At 39.1% G+C, this 19,774-nt stretch overlaps 1 protein-coding gene across 1 annotated transcript in view; it reads right to left on the bottom strand.

The window, feature by feature from the left end:
* HOOK3 (hook microtubule tethering protein 3) overlaps window positions 1-19,774 on the bottom strand; it is a 93,526-nt gene that overhangs the window by 30,393 nt on the left and 43,359 nt on the right. Inside the window, exons 7-13 of the mRNA XM_057537327.1 lie at window positions 18,678-18,740; window positions 17,368-17,451; window positions 11,062-11,225; window positions 7,093-7,233; window positions 5,172-5,373; window positions 952-1,062; window positions 103-190 (exon numbers count right to left, since the gene is read on the bottom strand). Coding sequence (XP_057393310.1) covers window positions 103-190; window positions 952-1,062; window positions 5,172-5,373; window positions 7,093-7,233; window positions 11,062-11,225; window positions 17,368-17,451; window positions 18,678-18,740 — 853 coding nt within the window. The remainder of the gene's footprint in view (window positions 1-102; window positions 191-951; window positions 1,063-5,171; window positions 5,374-7,092; window positions 7,234-11,061; window positions 11,226-17,367; window positions 17,452-18,677; window positions 18,741-19,774) is intronic.

The raw sequence follows: 19,774 nt of genomic DNA, 5'->3' as shown, positions 1-19,774 counted from the left end.
CAAGTTCTCGTCTTTGGCGCAATCATCTTAAAATGAATCTAATATTTTTCCTGATACTATCAGAAATAAGTAACCTTGCTTGGGCTACTGAAATGTTGTTACCTTGAGTTGTGAGCTGCCCTTCTTGAGCCTGAACACAACGAAGCTCTTCGATGGTTTCCTTCAGAGAATCCCTTTCTGTTCTTAACCTCTGGAGGGACATTAAGAATGAGGAAAGTTAGCTTCAAGTTTTATGAGTTTACTCATCAGTGGTCTTTGCCTTACCTAACAGAATGATAAACAGTGGTGAACATGGACACGTTACACCTTTTGACCTTCTACAGAAAGATCACAGAAGGAAACGATTACACGATGTTTTTCCCGTTAAACAATACTAAGTATCTACTATGTGCAAGGTAGGATCCTATCCAGTTAGTCATAAGAAACAAAACCACCTACTCCATCTTTAACAATGAGTACCTTATTATGTAAATATCTGTCTTTTCATGAAACAGATCAAACAACATAAATCACGACAAAGTAAAAGTATTTTAAAAAGCTTCAAAATATGCTGAAATATTCATAAATCATGTATATTCATAAATCATGACAAAGTAAAAATATTTTAAAAAGCTTCAAAATATCCTGAACAACAACAAAAAGAACTGTGTCTTCCTACAGAAAACAGAAAAGCTACATAAATTTCTAGAAAGTCACAAGCAAGACGAAGGAAAAGAAGCAACAGTGGTAGAAAAGTTAAATATATAAAAAAGAAATTAGAATAGCAATCTTTTATTTTAGATCTATTTCTGAAACATAAACGTAAATCTTCTATAATTTAAAAAAAAAAGGATCTCAAATTTTCAAATTTATAAATAGAAGAAGAAATTAATGTAGGCAAAACATGAATTAAATATCATTTTCTTAATCTCAGCACTGCTCAAAACCAAAATGCCTAATATATATACTCACATCCTTTTCTTTTTGAAGACTGTCAACTTTTTCTTTTAGCCGCTTATATTCAAAATCTAATTTATCTGCTTTCTTCGATTCTTCAGATAATCTATTTTGCAGTTCTACTACCTGTATAGAAAGGTACCATTAATTTTTATAATTTGAAACATTAGAAATTATTATCATTTTCTTCTACAGATCTATGAAAATTCTCTCCCCCAAAAATACTCAAAAAAATACACATGATACAGGAGCCTAACCCAATGGAGAGAATGAGGTACAAAAATCTGCCCAGATACTATGGGTTCTAAAACCAGATCATCCAGAGGAACAAATGTTCAAAACTATGAAAACCTACAGGACTTCCACTTCCTGTAACACAGGAAACTTCAGTCTGGAAACCCTTTTAGCATGAAGCAAAAGAAATGCTAGGGGAAAAGAATACAGCTGCATCGCTAGGCTTATAACAAAGTAAGGGAAATCCTCAGGGGTTAAAAGTGGAGCAGGAAGTTTGTGAGGACGCTATGGGCTGTGTGAGATGCCACCTGGCAATACCAGGAACCCAGGCCTTTAAAATTATCGGGAGACAGGTTGCTGTTAAACTACCTTGGACTCTAAAAGGTGGTGAGTCAGTAAACAGGTAGGTTAGGAAAAAAAAATCCATCAGCTGGCAAAATCAATAAGGAAACTTGCCCATCTTAAAGTGAGTGTTCTGGGTTTTAAAAAGTGTAACTTGAAAATGTGTAACCACAGCCTGCAAATGCATGGATTTGTGCTTGAATTTTTACCACATGCCTTGTCTGGCAAATCCTAAGCCAAGCAATTAATTTAAAGTCCTCCTGATTGGTAATGCTGTGGAAAATCTGGCATAAGAAAAACATACATTGCCTGGAGGAACACAACCTCAACCAGGTCCCCAGTATTCCCAAAGGTAAAGATGAGCCAAATGACAGAGCAAAATCTAAAATTACAGAAGTCTTAAAGAAATAATACACTACGAACAACAGTCAGCAGAAAAACATTAACAGCACTAACAACAATAAAATAGTAGAATGAGACCTCTAAAGATTTCAAATTGGAGTTATCAGACATAAAATACTAGGTTTAATACCTAAAGAAATTAAATAAAGAAATCTAAATTATAAAAGGAATAAAAGACCACCAAATATGATCAAGCAGGTTTGAAAGAGCACCCAAAGAGAAACTGCAGAAAGAAAAATATTATACTGAAAAATAAAATATATTAAGCTCCAGATCAGAAACAGATAGAGAATTAGTGTATTACACAATTTCACTACAATAATTGTAGGTGTAGATTTCTTTTTTATTTATTCTGTTTGTAATTCACTGTTAATACTAAATCTGATGTCCTTCATCAATTCTGAAAAATGTTCAGCCATTCTTTCCTTTAAATAATGTCCTACAATTCTTTCTGTTCTTTCCTCTGGAACTCTAATTAAATCATTTCTTATTTTAATTTTATACCCTTTAATCACATTTACAGTTTCTTTGGGCTACATTTATTTTTGGTAATTTCTCAGTCCAACTTTGTTATATGTTGAAAATTTTCATAATGAAATGTTGGGAAAAAATGTATTCACCAAAAAAAACCTGCCAGACATTCATGGTGTACAGCGTTGCTCTACTAAAACTTCTCTAATTTATTATATTAAGCTAGTACAATTTTGATGCCAAAATCAGAAGACAAGGAAAGCACGAGACAGAAAACTTTAAGTAAACAAATCATAGAGGCAAAATATTCCAAGTAAAATGAACAAAGCAAATCTAACAATGTGAAACCACAAATAAATCTGCTATGACTAAACTAAGTTTATCTCAGGAATGCAAGGATGGTTTAAACATAGAAATCCATTAATATAATTCATCAGATTAATAGAAAGGAGAAGCAGCACAGGAGTCTCTGAATAGGTGTAGCTGATTAAATTCAACATCCATTTAAGATAAACACCTGTGCAAATTAGGAATACAATGAAATTTTGTTATCCTAATGAAAGGTGGCTACAAAACCTATAGCAATCCTTATAATATACTGGTAAAACATTTAAAGCATTGTGTATAAAATCAACAAGATATGGTTGCCTATTATTATTGCTTCTATTCAAGGCTGTACTAAAGGTCAGCCATGTTGATTAAGAAGAAAAAAAGGGTATGTCATAGAAAGAAACAAAATGGCTTTTATTTGTACAAAATATGACTTCTGCCAAAAGAACTAACAGACATTATTAGAAATAATATGGGAATTTGGCAAGATTGTAAAATCAACATATAAAAACCAATTTAATCACATAAATGAGCAACACACTGAAAATGGTATCTTTTCTTTTTCTAACTGCACTTACAAAAGCAACCAAATACATAAAGTACCTAAGAGTAACTATAACAAGATATGTGCATGATATTTATAAGAAAATTATAAAACTTAATTGAAAGACACCGAAGATCTAAATAAACGGAAAGATGCTATATTCATTGATAGGAACATTTACTGTCATAAAGATGTCAATTCTCCCCCAACTGATGAACAGATTCAATGTAATTCCAATTTCCAAAGATTTTGGGTTTAAAGGGAACGGAAAGGTCTAAGAATAGACAAACAATTTTGAAAAAGAACAGGGTGCGGGTATCTGTACTACCCAAATATCAAAATTACTAAAGATCTATAGATGATAAGACAGTGTTCTGGTGTTAGAGTAGACAAACAGACCAATGAAACAGAAGAGATTGCCATAAACAAACCCACATATAACATGGTAACTTTACATATATGATAAGATAGAATTGCAGGGCACTGCAGAAGAGACTGATTATTAAATAAAAGCTGCTAGGTTGACTGGTTGTCCACAAAGACGAAAAATATCAAATGGATCCCAACCTCACACCCTATATGAAAATCAATTTCTTGTGGATTAAAGACCTAAATGTACAAAACAAACTTTAAACCTCTGTAAAGAAAACAGAGATTAGTGTTACATCTTTATGTAGGAAATGACTTCTTAACTGAGACATAAAAAGCACAAATCATACACCTGAAAGTAACAAAACATTGTAAATCAACTACACTCGAATAAAATTTTTTTTAAAAAGCACAAATCATAAAGAAAAAGGTATTTAAAGTTCATCATGTTAAAATTATCAATCTCAAAAAAAGTAAAAGGACAGGTCACAGACTGCTAGGAAATAAATGCAACATGTGACAAAAGATTAATACCAGGAACAAATAAAGAACTTTCAGAATCAATAAAAGAAATAATCCAACTTTAAAAATGAATAAAAGATAAAAATAGGCAATTCACAAAAGAAATGTGATCAGTAAATATATTTGCAATTAGGGTAACGCAAAGTATAATCATAAGGAGACATCGTTTCAAATCCATCCTTCAAATGGCAAAATTTCAAGTCTGATAATACTATGTGTTGGTGATGATGTGGAGCAACAAGAATTCATACAAACTGCCTGCTGGTGATAAAATCACAGTGGAGGACAATTTGGCAATATCTAATTAAATGACGACTCTCTAAGGAAGATATTCCACATAGTTGTAAAACTTCCACACATGTATCGAAGAGGACGTGTTCAGTACTATTCACAGTGGCCTTTCTTGCAATATTAAAGAAAAAGACAAAACATCCTATATGTCCTTCTCCAGAAAAATGGATAAATGTGGTATTGTCACTCAACAGGATACTACAGATTGGTACAAGTGAATGGGATAAAGCTACAACTATCAACAAAACAAATCTCACAAATACCACTGAGCAAAAGCAAATCGTAGAAGAGAACTTTCACTATATCATTATATAAAGTTTTGAAATGTCAAAAGTGTTATTAAGTTTTTAGGGATACACACACACATATATGTATGTGTCTGTGTATGTGCAGCAAAAGAATAAAGAGATGCGTAGGAACAAAAACCACAAAATAGGCTAGTGGTTACTGCAATGAGGAGGGGGGAGAGTGTTTTGTTTATTAAGCATGGATACTTATTGTATTATTTTTTTACTTTTGTGTATTTCTCAAGTATTACACAATAAATTAAAAATAATAAATAATAAAAGGATCTGCTATAGAGACCAGTCAATAAGCCCTGGATAAGAACTAAGTTTCATAGGTGAAAAACCGAATACCATGAAAACAAGTCAGGGGACTCTGATAAGCCAGCGTTACACTGGAGAGCTCAGCTGAAAACGGCGTTAAGAAATTGTGCTGCTCTCCTTACCTGTCTCTTATACGTCTCGAGTTGACTTCGAGCCGCGTTGGCTTTTCTCAGCTCCTCCTCTAGGCTAACTGTGTTCTGCATATACATAGTATTCTTCTCTTCTAAGAGTTTAACCTGCCGCCTCAAATCACCAAGATCTTCTAGCTTCTTTTTATATGATTCCACTTGGCCTTCTAGTTTAGACACTTTATCAGAAGAATGTCTAGAATGAGATGGGAAACCAGAAATCACAAACACATCCGCAATGGTAAAGCTGCTGTAGACAGTGCTAAACCAAGCGGATTGCCAGGAAGTAACACGTTCTAATGAAATTATAAGACCAAAGGTGAGTCCAGCTTAGTTTTTTGTGCAGGTTCAAAAGTATGACCAAAATTACAGCAAAATTTATAATAGACAACATTATAAAATTTAAGGAATGCAAGTAAGAGGGGGTAGCCGACAGAGTCACATGTAGCACAGAAGCAAAATAAATTGTACACTGTCCAAATAATTTGGCAATTAGGTTGTTATTAGTGACCAGAGGAACAGCTGTTTTGGTGGAGCCGTGGGGCAGGCGGTGGTGAATTTTAGTGGGTTAAGGAAAGAATGTAAACTTTACCTTGTGTAATCTAAATTTGTTCTGGAGGGAAGGAGAGAATAATAGGTCTCTCACTTTTTCTAAGATAAGAGGGACAAGAAACATACAAATGTATGCTAAGGAGGCAGATTCAAATGTGAAGGGAAATGATAACTGAGGTAGCACAGTCCCTGCAGAAGCAAGAAGGGTTGAGACCCAGAGCACTGAAGGAGTTAGCACTGGACAGGAGGACGAGTAACAGGTCTGCACGCTAGAAGCAAAAGAGAAAAGATGGGCGCGAATGCAGGAGACACAGCACATGGAGGGTCCACAGGTCATGGCCTCGTTCCTCAATGCAGGAGACAATGCCGTCTACTGAGACTGAAGCACAGGAGAGGTGTGGTGGGGGGCAGTCAGCTGAGAAGAGTTATGAAAATACGTAGCAGCTATGAGAGAAACGGGGGACAGAGCAATCTACGGATGAGCAGTAGAACAGTGGACCAGTGGGAGGGGCCCACACGGATGGGCAGTAGAGTGGTGGACCAGTGGGAGGGGCCCACACGGATGGGCAGTAGAGTGGTGGACCAGTGGGAGGGGCCCACACGGATGGGCAGTAGAGCACTGGACCAGTGGGAGGGGCCCACACGGATGGGCAGTAGAGCACTGGACCAGTGGGAGGAGCCCACACGGATGGGCGGTAGAGTGGTGGACCAGTGGGAAGGGCCCACTAGAGAGTAAGATCACTAGTCTGCAGTAGGACAAAACTACCTCACTATGTGATCTTCCCTGTTTGTTCTCAGCATTCAAAGAGCAGACACATAAAACATAGACGGTTGGAATGATCCAACAGAGGATAGATTACACAAGCAGAATGGTGCAGAAACGAGGTGGCAGGGAGTGAGGTGCCCAGTGAGAGAACAGTTGAGTCCAGCAAGGAAATGAGCCATGTGTGTGGGTGTGACGGTATCCAAGAAAGAGAAAGAGCACAAGTGACTGGAGGACGCAAAATTATAAAGAACAGGAGTAGTAATGAGAAAAGCTCAGAGCTACGCAAGTATGAAGTGGTGGCCAGAGGTTAATTTCTATTTAACAAACGTTTATATACAGCATTTATTTGCCAGATACTGTTCCAAGTGCTTACAAATACCCCCTCACTGAATTCCACATGTCAGTCTGAGGTAGGTATGTGAGTTATTTCCATTTTACGGATGAGAAAATGGTTCCACAGAGGTTGACTAAACGGCAGCACTGGGATCTGAACCCATCTTCCTGTGCTCAAAGACCCTAGAGTCTGTAACGTCGGTGGCAGAACTGTTCTGGGGGGTCACAGGTGTGAGACTCTACAGAGATGGGGAGGTTGTTTACCTAAGAACGTCTATTTCATCTTTTAGAGACTGAGCATCATCTGCCAAAGTGGTCAGTTCATCGTTCTGCTGCCGAAGTTCAGACATCTCCTTCTGTAACTCTTCACAGCGTATTCGATAGTCATCTTTGGCTGCTTCAAGTCTGTAACCGAAACAAAACAGACCAAGAAAGCACTATTTACTGTCTAACAATTCTCCTTAGGACAGGAAAAGTAAGTAAAAAACATGAAAATAAGTTCTTCTTGGATTTGTCTCCTACTTTTGTGACCATACACTGTACTTCCAAGTTTTAACTATCCTGGAAACGGATTCTACTGCTCCAAGACTTGCAGAAAGGTAACAACGGATCGCCATTCCTCTACTCAGAAAGTTAGACACCAAAATATAGCAGCTATAATTTATTTAAAGTTTTATTTTCAATGATGAAATTAACACATATTCCTTTTGGAAATTCACAAGATGCAGAAAAGCAAAGAAGATAAAAATTATGCATTGCTCTAGACAGATACCTACTGTTAACATTTTTGGAGTATAACCTCCAGTCTGATTTCTATTCATAGATCTTTTCCCCCCAAAATATGGATAATATTGTTCCTAAATTATATTAATTTGTTTTGTTTAACATACATCCTTCCTTTGGATTTAAAAGATTCTTTCTCATGTCACAGATATTTATCATTGATTATTTACTTTTAATTTTATTTATGTAAATAATGTACAGAAATTCTTAATTTTTATGTAATTCAATTGATGAATCTTACACTTTATAGTTTCTACTTCTGTTTTTAAATTTTTTTTTAACTTTTTATTTTACGTTGGGGTATGGCCAGTTATCAATGTTGTGATGGTTCCAGGTGCCCAGAAAAGTGACTCAGCCATACATATACAGGTATTCATTCTCCCCCAAACTGCCCTCCCATCCAGGCTGCCACACAACACTGAGCAGAGTTCCCTGTGCTGTAAAGTAGGTCCTTGTTGGTTATCCATTTTAAATATGACAGTGTGTGTACATGTTGATCCCGAACTCCCTAACTATCCCTTCCCCCCACCCTTTCCCCCTGGTAACCGTAAGTTCTCTGAGTCTATGAGTCTGTTTCTGGTTTGTAAATGAGTTCATTTGTATCATTTCTTTTTAGATTCCCCATATAAGTATAGTTTCTACTTCTAATGTGCAATTATAACTTTTTTTTCCTTCTAGTTCTTTGTTTTCTGTTAGTATTTATACAGTTTCATTTTTAACATTAACATTTTCAATTTCCCTGGAATTCATTTGGGTATATGATGTAATACAGGAATCTAACTTTTCCTGCCAAAATACCTACCAACCATTCCAAAACTGTTTAACAAATAATTTAACCTTTCCCTATTGATTAGAAAACTCCATCTTTATCACATTACGTATTTTTATATATACTTGGACTGGTTTCTGGATCTTCATTTGTGTCACTGGTGTCTATTTTGCTGCATTGGTACCAAGCTATTTTCATTAGTATATTAGTACTTGGGTGTGGCAAGTACTCCCTCATTATACTTTGTTCTCAAAACATTTTGGGAATCTCTTGTTCATTAATACTTCTAGATGAACATAAAATTTGAATTGGAATCAAGTTCAAATTATATGTTAAGAAAAAAATGGCATTCTTATAATGTTCCATTAAAAACACCTAAAAGTATGTTCTCTCTCTCCATACAGTATTATGTTTTATGTATAACTTAGAAGTTTTTGTCATCTAACTCCTTCATATTACTTAAATATTTTTTTTTATTCTTCACTTAAATACTTATAAAATGGAAGTTTTCCCTGATGATACTAACTAGTTATTGGTAAAAAAAACTTATGACCTACGCAGCAGTCTTACATTACCCTCTCCCTGTTAAATGTTTATTGGTTCTAAGAAATTTTGAGTTAATTCTCTTATATTTTCTGGGTGGACACACATATTATCTACAAATAATCATCATTTATTGATACTTTTTATCTTCCCAATATTTTAATCTCATTTCTTTTTCTTATTTCATTTTCTAGAAAAGTATTAACAGCAAAATCTTATATAGCATCTATGTGCCAGGCAATATTCTCAAAAAACTTTATATATATTAACTCATTTAATGCTCACGGAAATTCTAGAAGGTAGATAATACTATTAGACCATCTTATAGTAGAGAAAATGGAGGCATGCCCAAGGTTACACAGCTAGTAAGTGGCAGAGCCAGGATTTTTAGAATGTCTAGAAAAACGTCAAATAATAGATTAATACTCATCCTCACTTCATTCTTAACTTTACTGAGAATTTCATGTACCAAGCTTATTTTATATTTTTCTTTCTCCTTTAACTTATGGATTGGAGGAGTTATAATACATTTAATAGTTACTGTAATAGATTTAATAATACTCAACAGGTTAACAATCCTGGGATAAAGCTTACTTTAATACTGGATTGAATTTGCTACTATTTTATTCAGGAATTATTTAAAGAATACTCATAAATGAGATGTCAGTCATTTGAAAATAATAGTAATAAACCCACTATGTTAATAAAGACAACATACTGTTTATGAAAAATAACTCTATTTTCTAAAACCAAAAAATGCTAAGAGTGGCAATATTTTTTACATTCTGTGACTCAAATCATCTGGTTTAGTAGAAGACAGCTGGGTTCCCATAGCTGTTGCTACACTGGTCTGCTGTGATGGATTTTTGGCTGAGGTATATGAAGGAGATCCAGCCAAGCACAGAAATGCGGTTGGAAAAGAGAGGGGCCTGAAGACTCTCTGAGAGGGTCCTCGGATCACACTCTGAACCACAGAGGTAGACCAGAGGGGATGGATCGTTTTTCTAAGGTTTCTGAGAAGACTAAGAAAATTTTTTTATTTTTTCCTGTTAAGGCCAAAAAAAAAAAAAAAAAATGCAGAAAGATTTCATGGGGAAACAAAGGATTGAGTCACTGGACAAGTAAAAAAACCTAATTGATATTCAATTTCTCCCAGTTTTGACAATGAAAATCTATGGCTGGGTAAGAAACAGGCCAGGATATGTTTTCTAGTAAATCACAACACAATATTTTATCATACTGCCAAGTCCTTCAACTTTGGGGTTCTATTTTGTCTTGCAGGACACCAAATTTTTCCTTTTCTTCTTTTCCCTTTCACCATCCAATCGCCAGTGGGCCCTCTTCCTTCTTTTTGGCCTTTTCCTCTCCCAGAAGATGTGTATGGAAGACTGCCCCTTCACATCAGCTCGCCCTTTAAATAGGCCTGTCTCTAAAACCCACGCACCTGGCCTTTATTTTGTGTTTCTTTAAACTGTGCTCTGGAAAGGGCACCAATCTCTAAATTCCGTGCCTGTGTATTTTTTTGGCACCTGGCCCTTTAAGAAGATACACTTACTTTGAAATCCTATCCCTGCAGTTTGTGATCTAATTTCCTTTTTTGTTTTAAAGTAATTTCCGATTTTGAGTGAACTTAATCTTTCCAGCGACTGCTCCAACTCACCCTCAGGCTCCTTCGCTAGTTCTTCCTCTGTCTCTGATTTTTTTCTCTGTCTGCCTTTACTTGCCTCAGAGTGCCTGGCAGGATGGGGGTGGGCTGGTGTTTGCTTCCTTCCTTTCACTCAGTTATTGTTCAGTTGGGGCATTCTGTCTGCAAGTCACATTGAGGGTGAGCATTGACAGATTTTCCTAAATGTGCAGTTGTTTCATGTTATGTGGGAAGACTTTTGGGAAGTGGCTAATTGCACAGCCTCCTTGGTCTGCAGTTACCCGAAAGTCCTAACACTATATTCTTAACTTTAAAAGACATTACCCTGTGCACCGCAACAGAGAGTAGCCCCCGCTCGCTGCAACTAGAGAAAGCCCGCACGCAGCAACGAAGACCCAACCCAGCCAAAAATAAATAAAATAAAATAAATTTATATTAAAAAAAAGACATTACCAAATTTTAAAAAATGAGATCTGAGTGAGTAGTCCCTTACCTGAATGTTTCTTCTTGGAGCTGTTCTAACTGAGTCTGGAGCTGCAGATGCCTTCTTCCTGCTGGACTGTTAGGGTCTTCTATAGAATCAGACTGATTCAGCCTTTCCATTAATACCTGATTCTCTGCCAACAGACTACTTTTCTCCTCTTGCAATGCTGCAACCTGTGAGAATATAGGAAGACAGTGGTTATTTTCTCCAATTACACTGGAATCCGCATAATCACTTGTGAATTACCATTACGAATTAAAGCCTGTTTTTAAAGAAGTACAAGCAAACTCCACTTAAAACACTGACATTATTTTGGAATATTGCACAGGCAGAGCGGTACGTAAGAGTAAGCAAGAATTCATTCTTTATTTTACATTTGAAAAGGTAATTCACCAAAGAAGATATGTAATGGCAACTAAGCACACAAAAAGATACTCATGATTAGTCATTAAGGAAATGCAAATTGAAACCACGATGTTATATCCATACACTCACTCCCACTAGAATGCCGAAAATCAGAGAGACTGGCTGTACCAAGTGTTGGTAAAGATGAAAACATATGGGAGCTTCACACACCTGTTCAGCACGTGAAATGTTCCACAGGCTGTGAAAAACCGATTCGCATTTTCCTAAAAAATTAAACACGCAACTACCACATAACCCAGACATTTTACACTTGGGTATTTATTTACCAAAGAGAACTAAAAGCTTATGTCCACACAGAGATGTAGAATGTTTATAACAGCTTCATTTGTAATACAGAAAAACAAATGTTTACCAGTAGGTGAATGGATAAATTGCAGCACATCCATACAACAGAATACTATTTGACAATACAAAAGAATTAACTATTAGTACCGATAACATGAATGAATCTCAAAATAATGAAAGAAGCCAGGCAGAAAAAGAGTACACTGTGTATGACTCCTTTCATATGCAATTCTAGAAGATAGAAGCAAATCTACAGTGACAGAAAGCAGAGCGGGGACCGGAAGAGGATTACAGAGAGTCATGAGAACTCACTATCCTGATTGTGGTGATGGTTTCACACGTTTATACATGTCAACATGCATCAGAACTGTACACTTTAAAGATGAACAGTTTACTGTATGTCAACTACATCTCAAAAAACTGTACAAACAGAAGTCGCCTGCCATTTCTGATTCTCCCTCTCCACCCCCATTTTCTCTGGAACTTGTTCCAGTTGGGCTATTGCCCCACCATCCTCAGGATCAGCCGACCTTGGCTTCTGTGGCTCCCAGGACACCTCCCTCTCCTGGTCTGTGTGCCTCCTCTTTACTCCAGTCAAGCCCTCTTCATCTCCCTGCCTTTGGCACACGCATGGCTTTTCCTTTCTAAATACACTGATGGCTTCCAGCTTCTGGGCTGTCAACATCATTGATTCACTGACAGCTCGCATGTTTCTATTTCCAGCCTGGAACCCTGCACTGGGTATCACGTCCACCTGGATGTCCACTAGGCGTCTGAATTTAACCTGTCCAGGTGGGACTCTCATTCCCCCCCGCCCCGCCCTCCCACTGTCTTCCCCATCTCAGCAATGCTAACTCTGTCCTTCCACTTGCTCAGGCAGGATCCGTCCCATCTCGTCCTCACACCCACTCTTTCAGCAAACATCAGCGACTCTACCTTCAAGCGGATTTCAACCACTTCTTACCACCCCTCAGTTCTGATTTAAGCCACCCTAATTTTTGGCCTGATGATTGTGAAGGCCTCTGAGTTGGCCCTCACCTCCACCCGGCGGCCACCATAATCCATTAAAATAAAATCCGGATCACAGGACGTCTTTGCTCACAAGCCTCCCGCGGCTTCCCATCTATTTACTCAGCCTGTCAGGCCTCTGCAGACGGACTCCTCTCCCCAGGCTTCGCTCCTGCTGCCCTCATCTTCGTGCTCCCGGAGACACCAGTCGCCCCGCGCCAGGCCTGTGCGCTGAGCCTGGAGGCCGCTCACCCACCCTCTAGGATTTACTAACTCACTGCCTCCCCGGCAGCCTTTGCTGACGACCCACTCAGAACTAGTTCCTCCCACCCCGTCCCCCCGCCCCCGCCCCCGCGTCCCCCTTTCTCTAGAATACTTATCAGCAGCACACGACAGACCGTATTCTTATCCTGTTCACTGTCTGTCTTCTTTATCGCACGCAAGCACCTTGGGGGCAGGGATGTTTTATCCATTTCTGTGTTTTCCCCTATCTTCACTGTATTGACAGCAGCTAGAACAGTGGATGGTCTGGAGTGGGTGCTCAATGTTTGCTGAATAAATGAATGAGTCTGAAATGCCAGCTCTCTAACTCGTCAGATTTCCATAAATGCACGAGTCTTTTCTCAGAGTAGAGCAGTAGCTCAATTCTGTGCCACTGGTCTATTTCAATTCATTTCTGCTCTTTCACTCTTTTTAAAATAAATATTTAAGGTTTTAAAATTTAAAAGCTCATTTCTTTGTTAATAATTTCTATCTTAAATTGCACTTTGGTCAGAAAGCATGATCTAAAGACACAGATTCTTTGAATTTTATTGGGAATTGCTTTATAGCCTGGTATTCGGTCAATTTATATGAAGGCTGAGTGCATAACGCAACACCTTAATACCAGACTTATCAGACTAGCAAATGTTGCTAAAATATTTTAATTCAATATATTTGGCAGAAATCCTTTTCACATACACAGAAAAAGGTGTCAACTACAAATTGGCACGTGCCATCTACCTCGACAAGGATTAAATCATGAGCTGCTGCAGCTGCTGACCTGTAACACCCCCTGAAAGGAGTTAGGAAGAGATCAGGAACGAGGCCCTCCGTGCTCTGGGAAAACTGGCAGAACAGGCCTTCGGATAGTTAGATTTTCAGGAGAAGATTTTATGAGCTCAATTCTTGCATCTCCTCATACCTAGAAAAGCACTAAAATCATGAATGGTGACATCCGCTCCTCGTGACTGGCAGCCACCTTCTGCCAGAACGTGTGCTTGACTGCACGCACCCCCTTCACCTAAATCACATACATACTGAGCTCCACCCCACCTCTTCGGAGCAGCTCCTCAGAGCTGAGATGCTGTCTCTTGGGCTATTGTCCTCATTTTGCCCCAAATAAAACTTAACTCACAACTCTCACGTTGTGTGTTTTTTTTAGTCAACAAGGAGACTAATTAAAAATAATACATAAACACAATTTAAGAAACAAAAAGCAAATAAAGCAAAGGGGCTTATAATGGAAAGCTACAGTTTCCCATTGAGTTTTTCTACTTCCAAGAGACAACTAGTTTTAATGTCCCTAACTACTGTTTTTGGCTGTGACTTGACATCTCTCAATAACATGTTATACCCACTATTTCTTGATTTATCAACCTTACGCATTATCTAGTGACTTGTCTCCTCTGACATATGAAATTAGAGCCACTTGCGCCATCCCCTTTCCACAAATAGTTATATAGCACTATTCCTGCTCCGTTCACTGGCCACCTCTGCAATTTTGAACAACTACTCATTGACTTGTTTCACTCCATCACGTGCCCACTCATTCACTCACTCAGATACTTATTGTGGGTCTACCACGTGCTAGACACTGTTGCAATTTTCTAGGCGCAAGGGATACTACGATGGAAAAAGCAGAGACAGTTCTTATTCTTATGTGTTACATATTCTAAACAAATCATCATAGTAAATATATAATCAAGAACAAGTCATATTAAGCAAGGAAGTAAACTAATAAATACATGCAAGACCTAGAGTGAAAGTGCTCTGCAGAGGGTTAAAGCAAGACTAAGAGGAGAGGCCGGAGGACAACTGTAGGCTGGTGACCGAGGAGCTTCCCAGGGAGGCTGAGGTTAGTAGTGGGCACACCTAAGTGCCCAGTAAATATTTCATGACAGATAAACCACGTGATTTGGAGCTGAGACTGGATGGCGAGAAGGGGCCAGCCACGTACTGCCTGCGGCTCCCTCGTGGTGAGACGAGAACATGGGGGGCCCCGCCGGGCCCTCACCGCTCTGCCTCATCCTGCTTCTCTGCTCTGCCTCCATCCCCCACACCTTTGCCTTCATAACACTGCTTCTCCACAGGACGGGGCTAAATGCTGAAGACCAATGATGTTCACATCGCTACCTCAGAGGTCACATCAGCACGCCTGTGTTACGACTGCTTTCTGCAGAGCTGAGTGTGTCACGGCGCTGCCACCAATCTCCTCATAACCTCTCTGCAGCCCCGCCATTCGCTGTGCGATCTGTTCACACCAGGGACTGGTAAACTCCTCTGTAAGGAATAGGGCAGTGAACAGCTGAGGCTTTCGGAGCCACAGGTCTCGTGGCGCGTCTTCAACCCTGTCTCCGCAGCGCGAAAACACCAGAGACAGCACATCCAGGAACAAGCCCGCCTGCGCTACCACTTTACTCGCGAGACAGAGGGCCGGCTGCAGTCTGCCAATCCCAGTGTACGACTTGAACGTTACACCATCCAAGAGAATGTTTATATTCTGCTCATAAAAACAACCAACTCTTATTTATCATTATTATAAAATACTGCATTTGTGTATAGCTGATATTTAGGATCTGAAAAGCAATTAACAGCACTTACATTATGACTAGGTAAATATTATTTACTATATAACCCAGAACGTGTACTCTGATCACACTTTTTCCTATCTGCATCCAAAGCAATGACCAACTCATGCCTTTCAAGGTAAAATGCTTCTAGTATAAAACATCACGAACCCTGTGTGCCTACTACCCAGCTTTAACACATATCAAAACATGGCCAATTATGCACCCATCTGGACTTCCATCCGCTCCCCCCTCCTCCCTGATTTTGAGGTAAATCCCAGACAAACAGTTTTATTTCTTATTTTCTGTCTTTTAATCTAGGAGAGATTTCTTCAACTTTACTTTTAACTATTCTATTGAATTTTTTTATTTTGACAATTCTATTTTTAGTGTTTCTTGATCTCTGATTTTTTCTTTTTAAAATAGCATCTGGTCCTTATTTTATAGATGCAATATCTTCACCAATTTCAAGGGGGTATTAAAAAATTAAAAAGAAAAATCTCTTCTACTACCCCAATTTCTCCACTTCCTCTAGGGCTAGTTTCCTGTTTATCTTGACCCTTCTCTTTTCTGTTACGCAGATTTTCCTCACATGTAAGAATCGGTTTTCTGTAAATTAGAGAATCCAGAAAGGTCAAAATGAAAAGGGCCTTACCCTGCAGTACTAATACTCGGTCTAACCTCCTGTACTTCTGTTTGCTTAACTTCTTTAGAAGAGAACCCTCCGACTGGGAAACCAGCTACAGGTCAGGGTATCTGCAGTGGGTGACGGGCAATGGGGCTGAGCTCTCCTGCAGAAGACCCTGTTACACCTCGCTGCAGCCTTCCACCAAGCATGGGGGCTCTCTGGGGTTCAGCTACAGCAGCTCCCTCCCCCTCTATAGGTGTTCTTGGCCACTGCATTCTTTACTCCTTTTAGGCCGTTTGGCGCTTTATCCAGCTGCCTTTTGGCCTTCTGGGGCTGGTGATGAGCAGTGGTGCGCTGCTGCTGGCTGTAACCAAGCTGCTCGCTAAATACTCGGGAGTCTGGTGAGCCGACTGTTAAACCATGAACAGCCCGGAATTGGTCGCTGTGACAGCGTTTATACCGTGGAAATTGGAAAACGCTACAACTCAGGGCTTTTAAATATCTCCCCCAGCCCCCCTGAGAGCGGATCTCTCTCCTCTTTCTCTTCTTTTCTTGTGGGCTTATCCCATTTTAAATTCATTTATTATGAATTTGAGGCGCCTGTGAGAAGGAAGGAAAACTCTGACCTTTGCTCAGTCTGCACTCTTTTTCCAGGCGCTGTTTTCCTTTTTCTTCTTGAACTAGGGCTGTGTTACAGCCAAATTGTACTGCACGTGGGACCCAGGGCACGTGGTGGGATACAGAGCCGCGCTGCAAACAGGCGGTGCAAAGCCACATCTCTTTTTTTTTTTTTTTTTAAAAGGATTTTCTTATTTATTTATTTATTTATTTATTTTTGGCTGTGCTGGGTCTTCGGTTCGTGCGAGGGCTTTCTCCAGTTGCGGCAAGCGGGGGCCACTCTTCATCGCGGTGCGGGGACCGCTCTTCATCGCGGTGCGCGGGCCTTTCTCTATCGCGGCCCCTCCCGTCGCGGAGCACAGGCTCCAGACGCGCAGGCTCAGCAGCTGTGGCTCACGGGCCCAGCCGCTCCGCGGCATGTGGGATCCTCCCAGACCAGGGCTCGAACCCGTGTCCCCTGCATTAGCAGGCAGACCCTCAACCACTGCGCCACCAGGGAAGCCCCAGAGCCACATCTCTTACCTGCAGATCCAACTCATGGCACCTCTGAGCAATTTCCTCCTTGGCCGACAAAGCTTCATTCAGTTCCTCTGAAGTTTTCTTCAGCTGGGCAGAAGCAAAGAGCTACAGTGAACATTGCAATATGACGTGGCAACAACTAATAATCGCACACGTACAATACAGAACGAAAACGCTTCCCCCTGTTCTTCCTGTGGGGCAGGGAGAAATCAAGAACCCTTCTGCACAAGTCAAAAGAAGGCACTTCTAACTGCAGACATCTTTTAGTCCTGAGTCTTGTCTTTTCTGTACTTGGAAATTGGTTCTTTCCTCATATCAAGTTTTCTTATACATCTCCTAGGGCTACTTGGTTCTTGGTAATGTTGGTTCTGTAATAACTGAGAAATCTCACCTTGGTAAAATATATATGTGCTAGAGGAACAGGGGTTCAATTGTTAAAGTAAATAGCTAGTGTATTTCAACACAATTGTTATATGGTTTAAAAAATATTTACTCTCTCAGTACTTAGCAGTCAGGATATATGGCCAGAAGAGATAGGCAGCTGGATTGGTCTTGGGTTGAGATTTTGCCCCGGAGAAGGTATTATGGTAAGAGAAATCGATTATATTGACAAAGTCATCACAATAATAGACCATGAAGTCTAGGCCAGAAAGAGAAGGTAACTGATTAAACAGATGATGAACTGCGTAAGCTAAAGTATGAAGTGGGGAGATTTCCAAAAATAAGATGACGATGTTGGCAGAAGAAAGAGGAGTAGGCTTTAGGCAGGCAGAACAGTAATGTTCACCGTGGAGTCTAAGCAAAGTGAGGAAGAACGAACGTAAGATGATGGGCTGTCAGTGAAAACCAGACAGTTCACTTCTTCACAGAGATGAAGGGTAGAGGAGACTTCTTCAATTGAAGAATAACATGAAATAAAAGGTAAAATATCTTTTGTATTATAAATAAATCACAGGATTAAATGCATGCCATTTTCCAGGAATGCATCTACTGTGTTAAACGTGGCATACAGAAAGATATCACTAATGGAAAAAGAAAAACCATGACTAGAAAACATGAATTATAGTAAGTTAAAGAGGTTAATTTATTTTAAAGTGGGTTGTGCAATAATATGTTAATTACAAATTACAAATTTAATTACAAGTATGTAATATCCATTAGTAAAGTGGCTTAAGTTCTTGAATTTTAGGTAAAAAATAAAGAACTATACCAATATATTTCATAAGCAATTTCAACTGAAACATCCTTTTCATTAATATCTAAAGTTCACCCTTTAATCTCTGCATGGATAAAAACAATGCAAGATCAGGTACCTGGCGATCAAGGTCAACATAGGCATCATTCCCAGCAGAGACAGGAGACTCTTTACTCATCAGCTGAAATTAAGATTTAAATGATTACAACCAAGAGAAAAAAGTGACATTCTATATAATACACTTACAACAACAAACATGAACACCCAGCTGCCATAGAATTATAAAAATTACAATGAAATCTCAAATGTAAAAGGAACATTTTCCTATACATTGAAGCTCTTCAGCCTGGAGCTTTGTTTTGCTGCAGGATTAGCCTTCACTTAAAATCACACGTGTAATTCTGGTATGCATTTTCACAGCAGGGTCAGTCACGAGACTCAAGTATTACTTATTCTTACCACTAAAAAGACAAGTCTTTAAGTTAAAATGTGGCTAAATATTTAAAATATTGACTTTTCAGTAAAAAAATAGCAACACTAAGTAACTATGTCTGAAGAATAAACGTGGGTCACATCAATATCAGCCCAAATTAACCGCTAATGTTCAGTGATGACACGCACATACACACGAATCTAGGTCTCAGCCTCTCTCACCCTTGTGTTGCACACAGAGAAGATCCAGAGGGTGTGTGAGGGTTTGGGGAGAAGGGATAAAATTCTGACTGTGACAAATGTCAGGGGCAGACTCAAATGTCCCAATTTTCTCCTGTTTCCTTCTTATGCTCTGTCTGAAGGACAAAAGAGAGGGACAATTAGAAACGTGGGGACAGACTATTGAGAGATCTTGTAATTTCAGCCTTCATCCCACTCTCTAAAGAACTGAAATGTTATGCTCAGCTGTACCTTTTTCTCTGCATCAGTGGTTCTCAACACTGACTGAGAAGTCCCCAAACTAACACCACCAGCATTGCCTAGGAACTTGTCAGAAATGCAAATTCTTGGGTCCCTGCCCAGATTTACTGAATCAGAGACTCTAGGGTTAGGGCCCAGCACCACACACTGAAGTTTGAGAACCACTGCTCTACATTAATGTCATGAGAAGAGTGAAGGTCCCTTAGCATAATTAGGAGGGAAAAAAATCTCAGAAAGAGTAAAAGAATACTGGCTTCAATTTTTTATGCTTTTATTGTAAGAATATTAATAAAAAGATGTTCA

The sequence above is a fragment of the Balaenoptera acutorostrata genome, chromosome 21, assembly GCF_949987535.1.
Source record: "Balaenoptera acutorostrata chromosome 21, mBalAcu1.1, whole genome shotgun sequence".
In the NCBI taxonomy this organism is placed as follows: domain Eukaryota; kingdom Metazoa; phylum Chordata; class Mammalia; order Artiodactyla; family Balaenopteridae; genus Balaenoptera; species Balaenoptera acutorostrata.
Note: the sequence above shows the minus strand (reverse complement) of the source record. Positions and strands in the feature narration are given on the sequence as shown.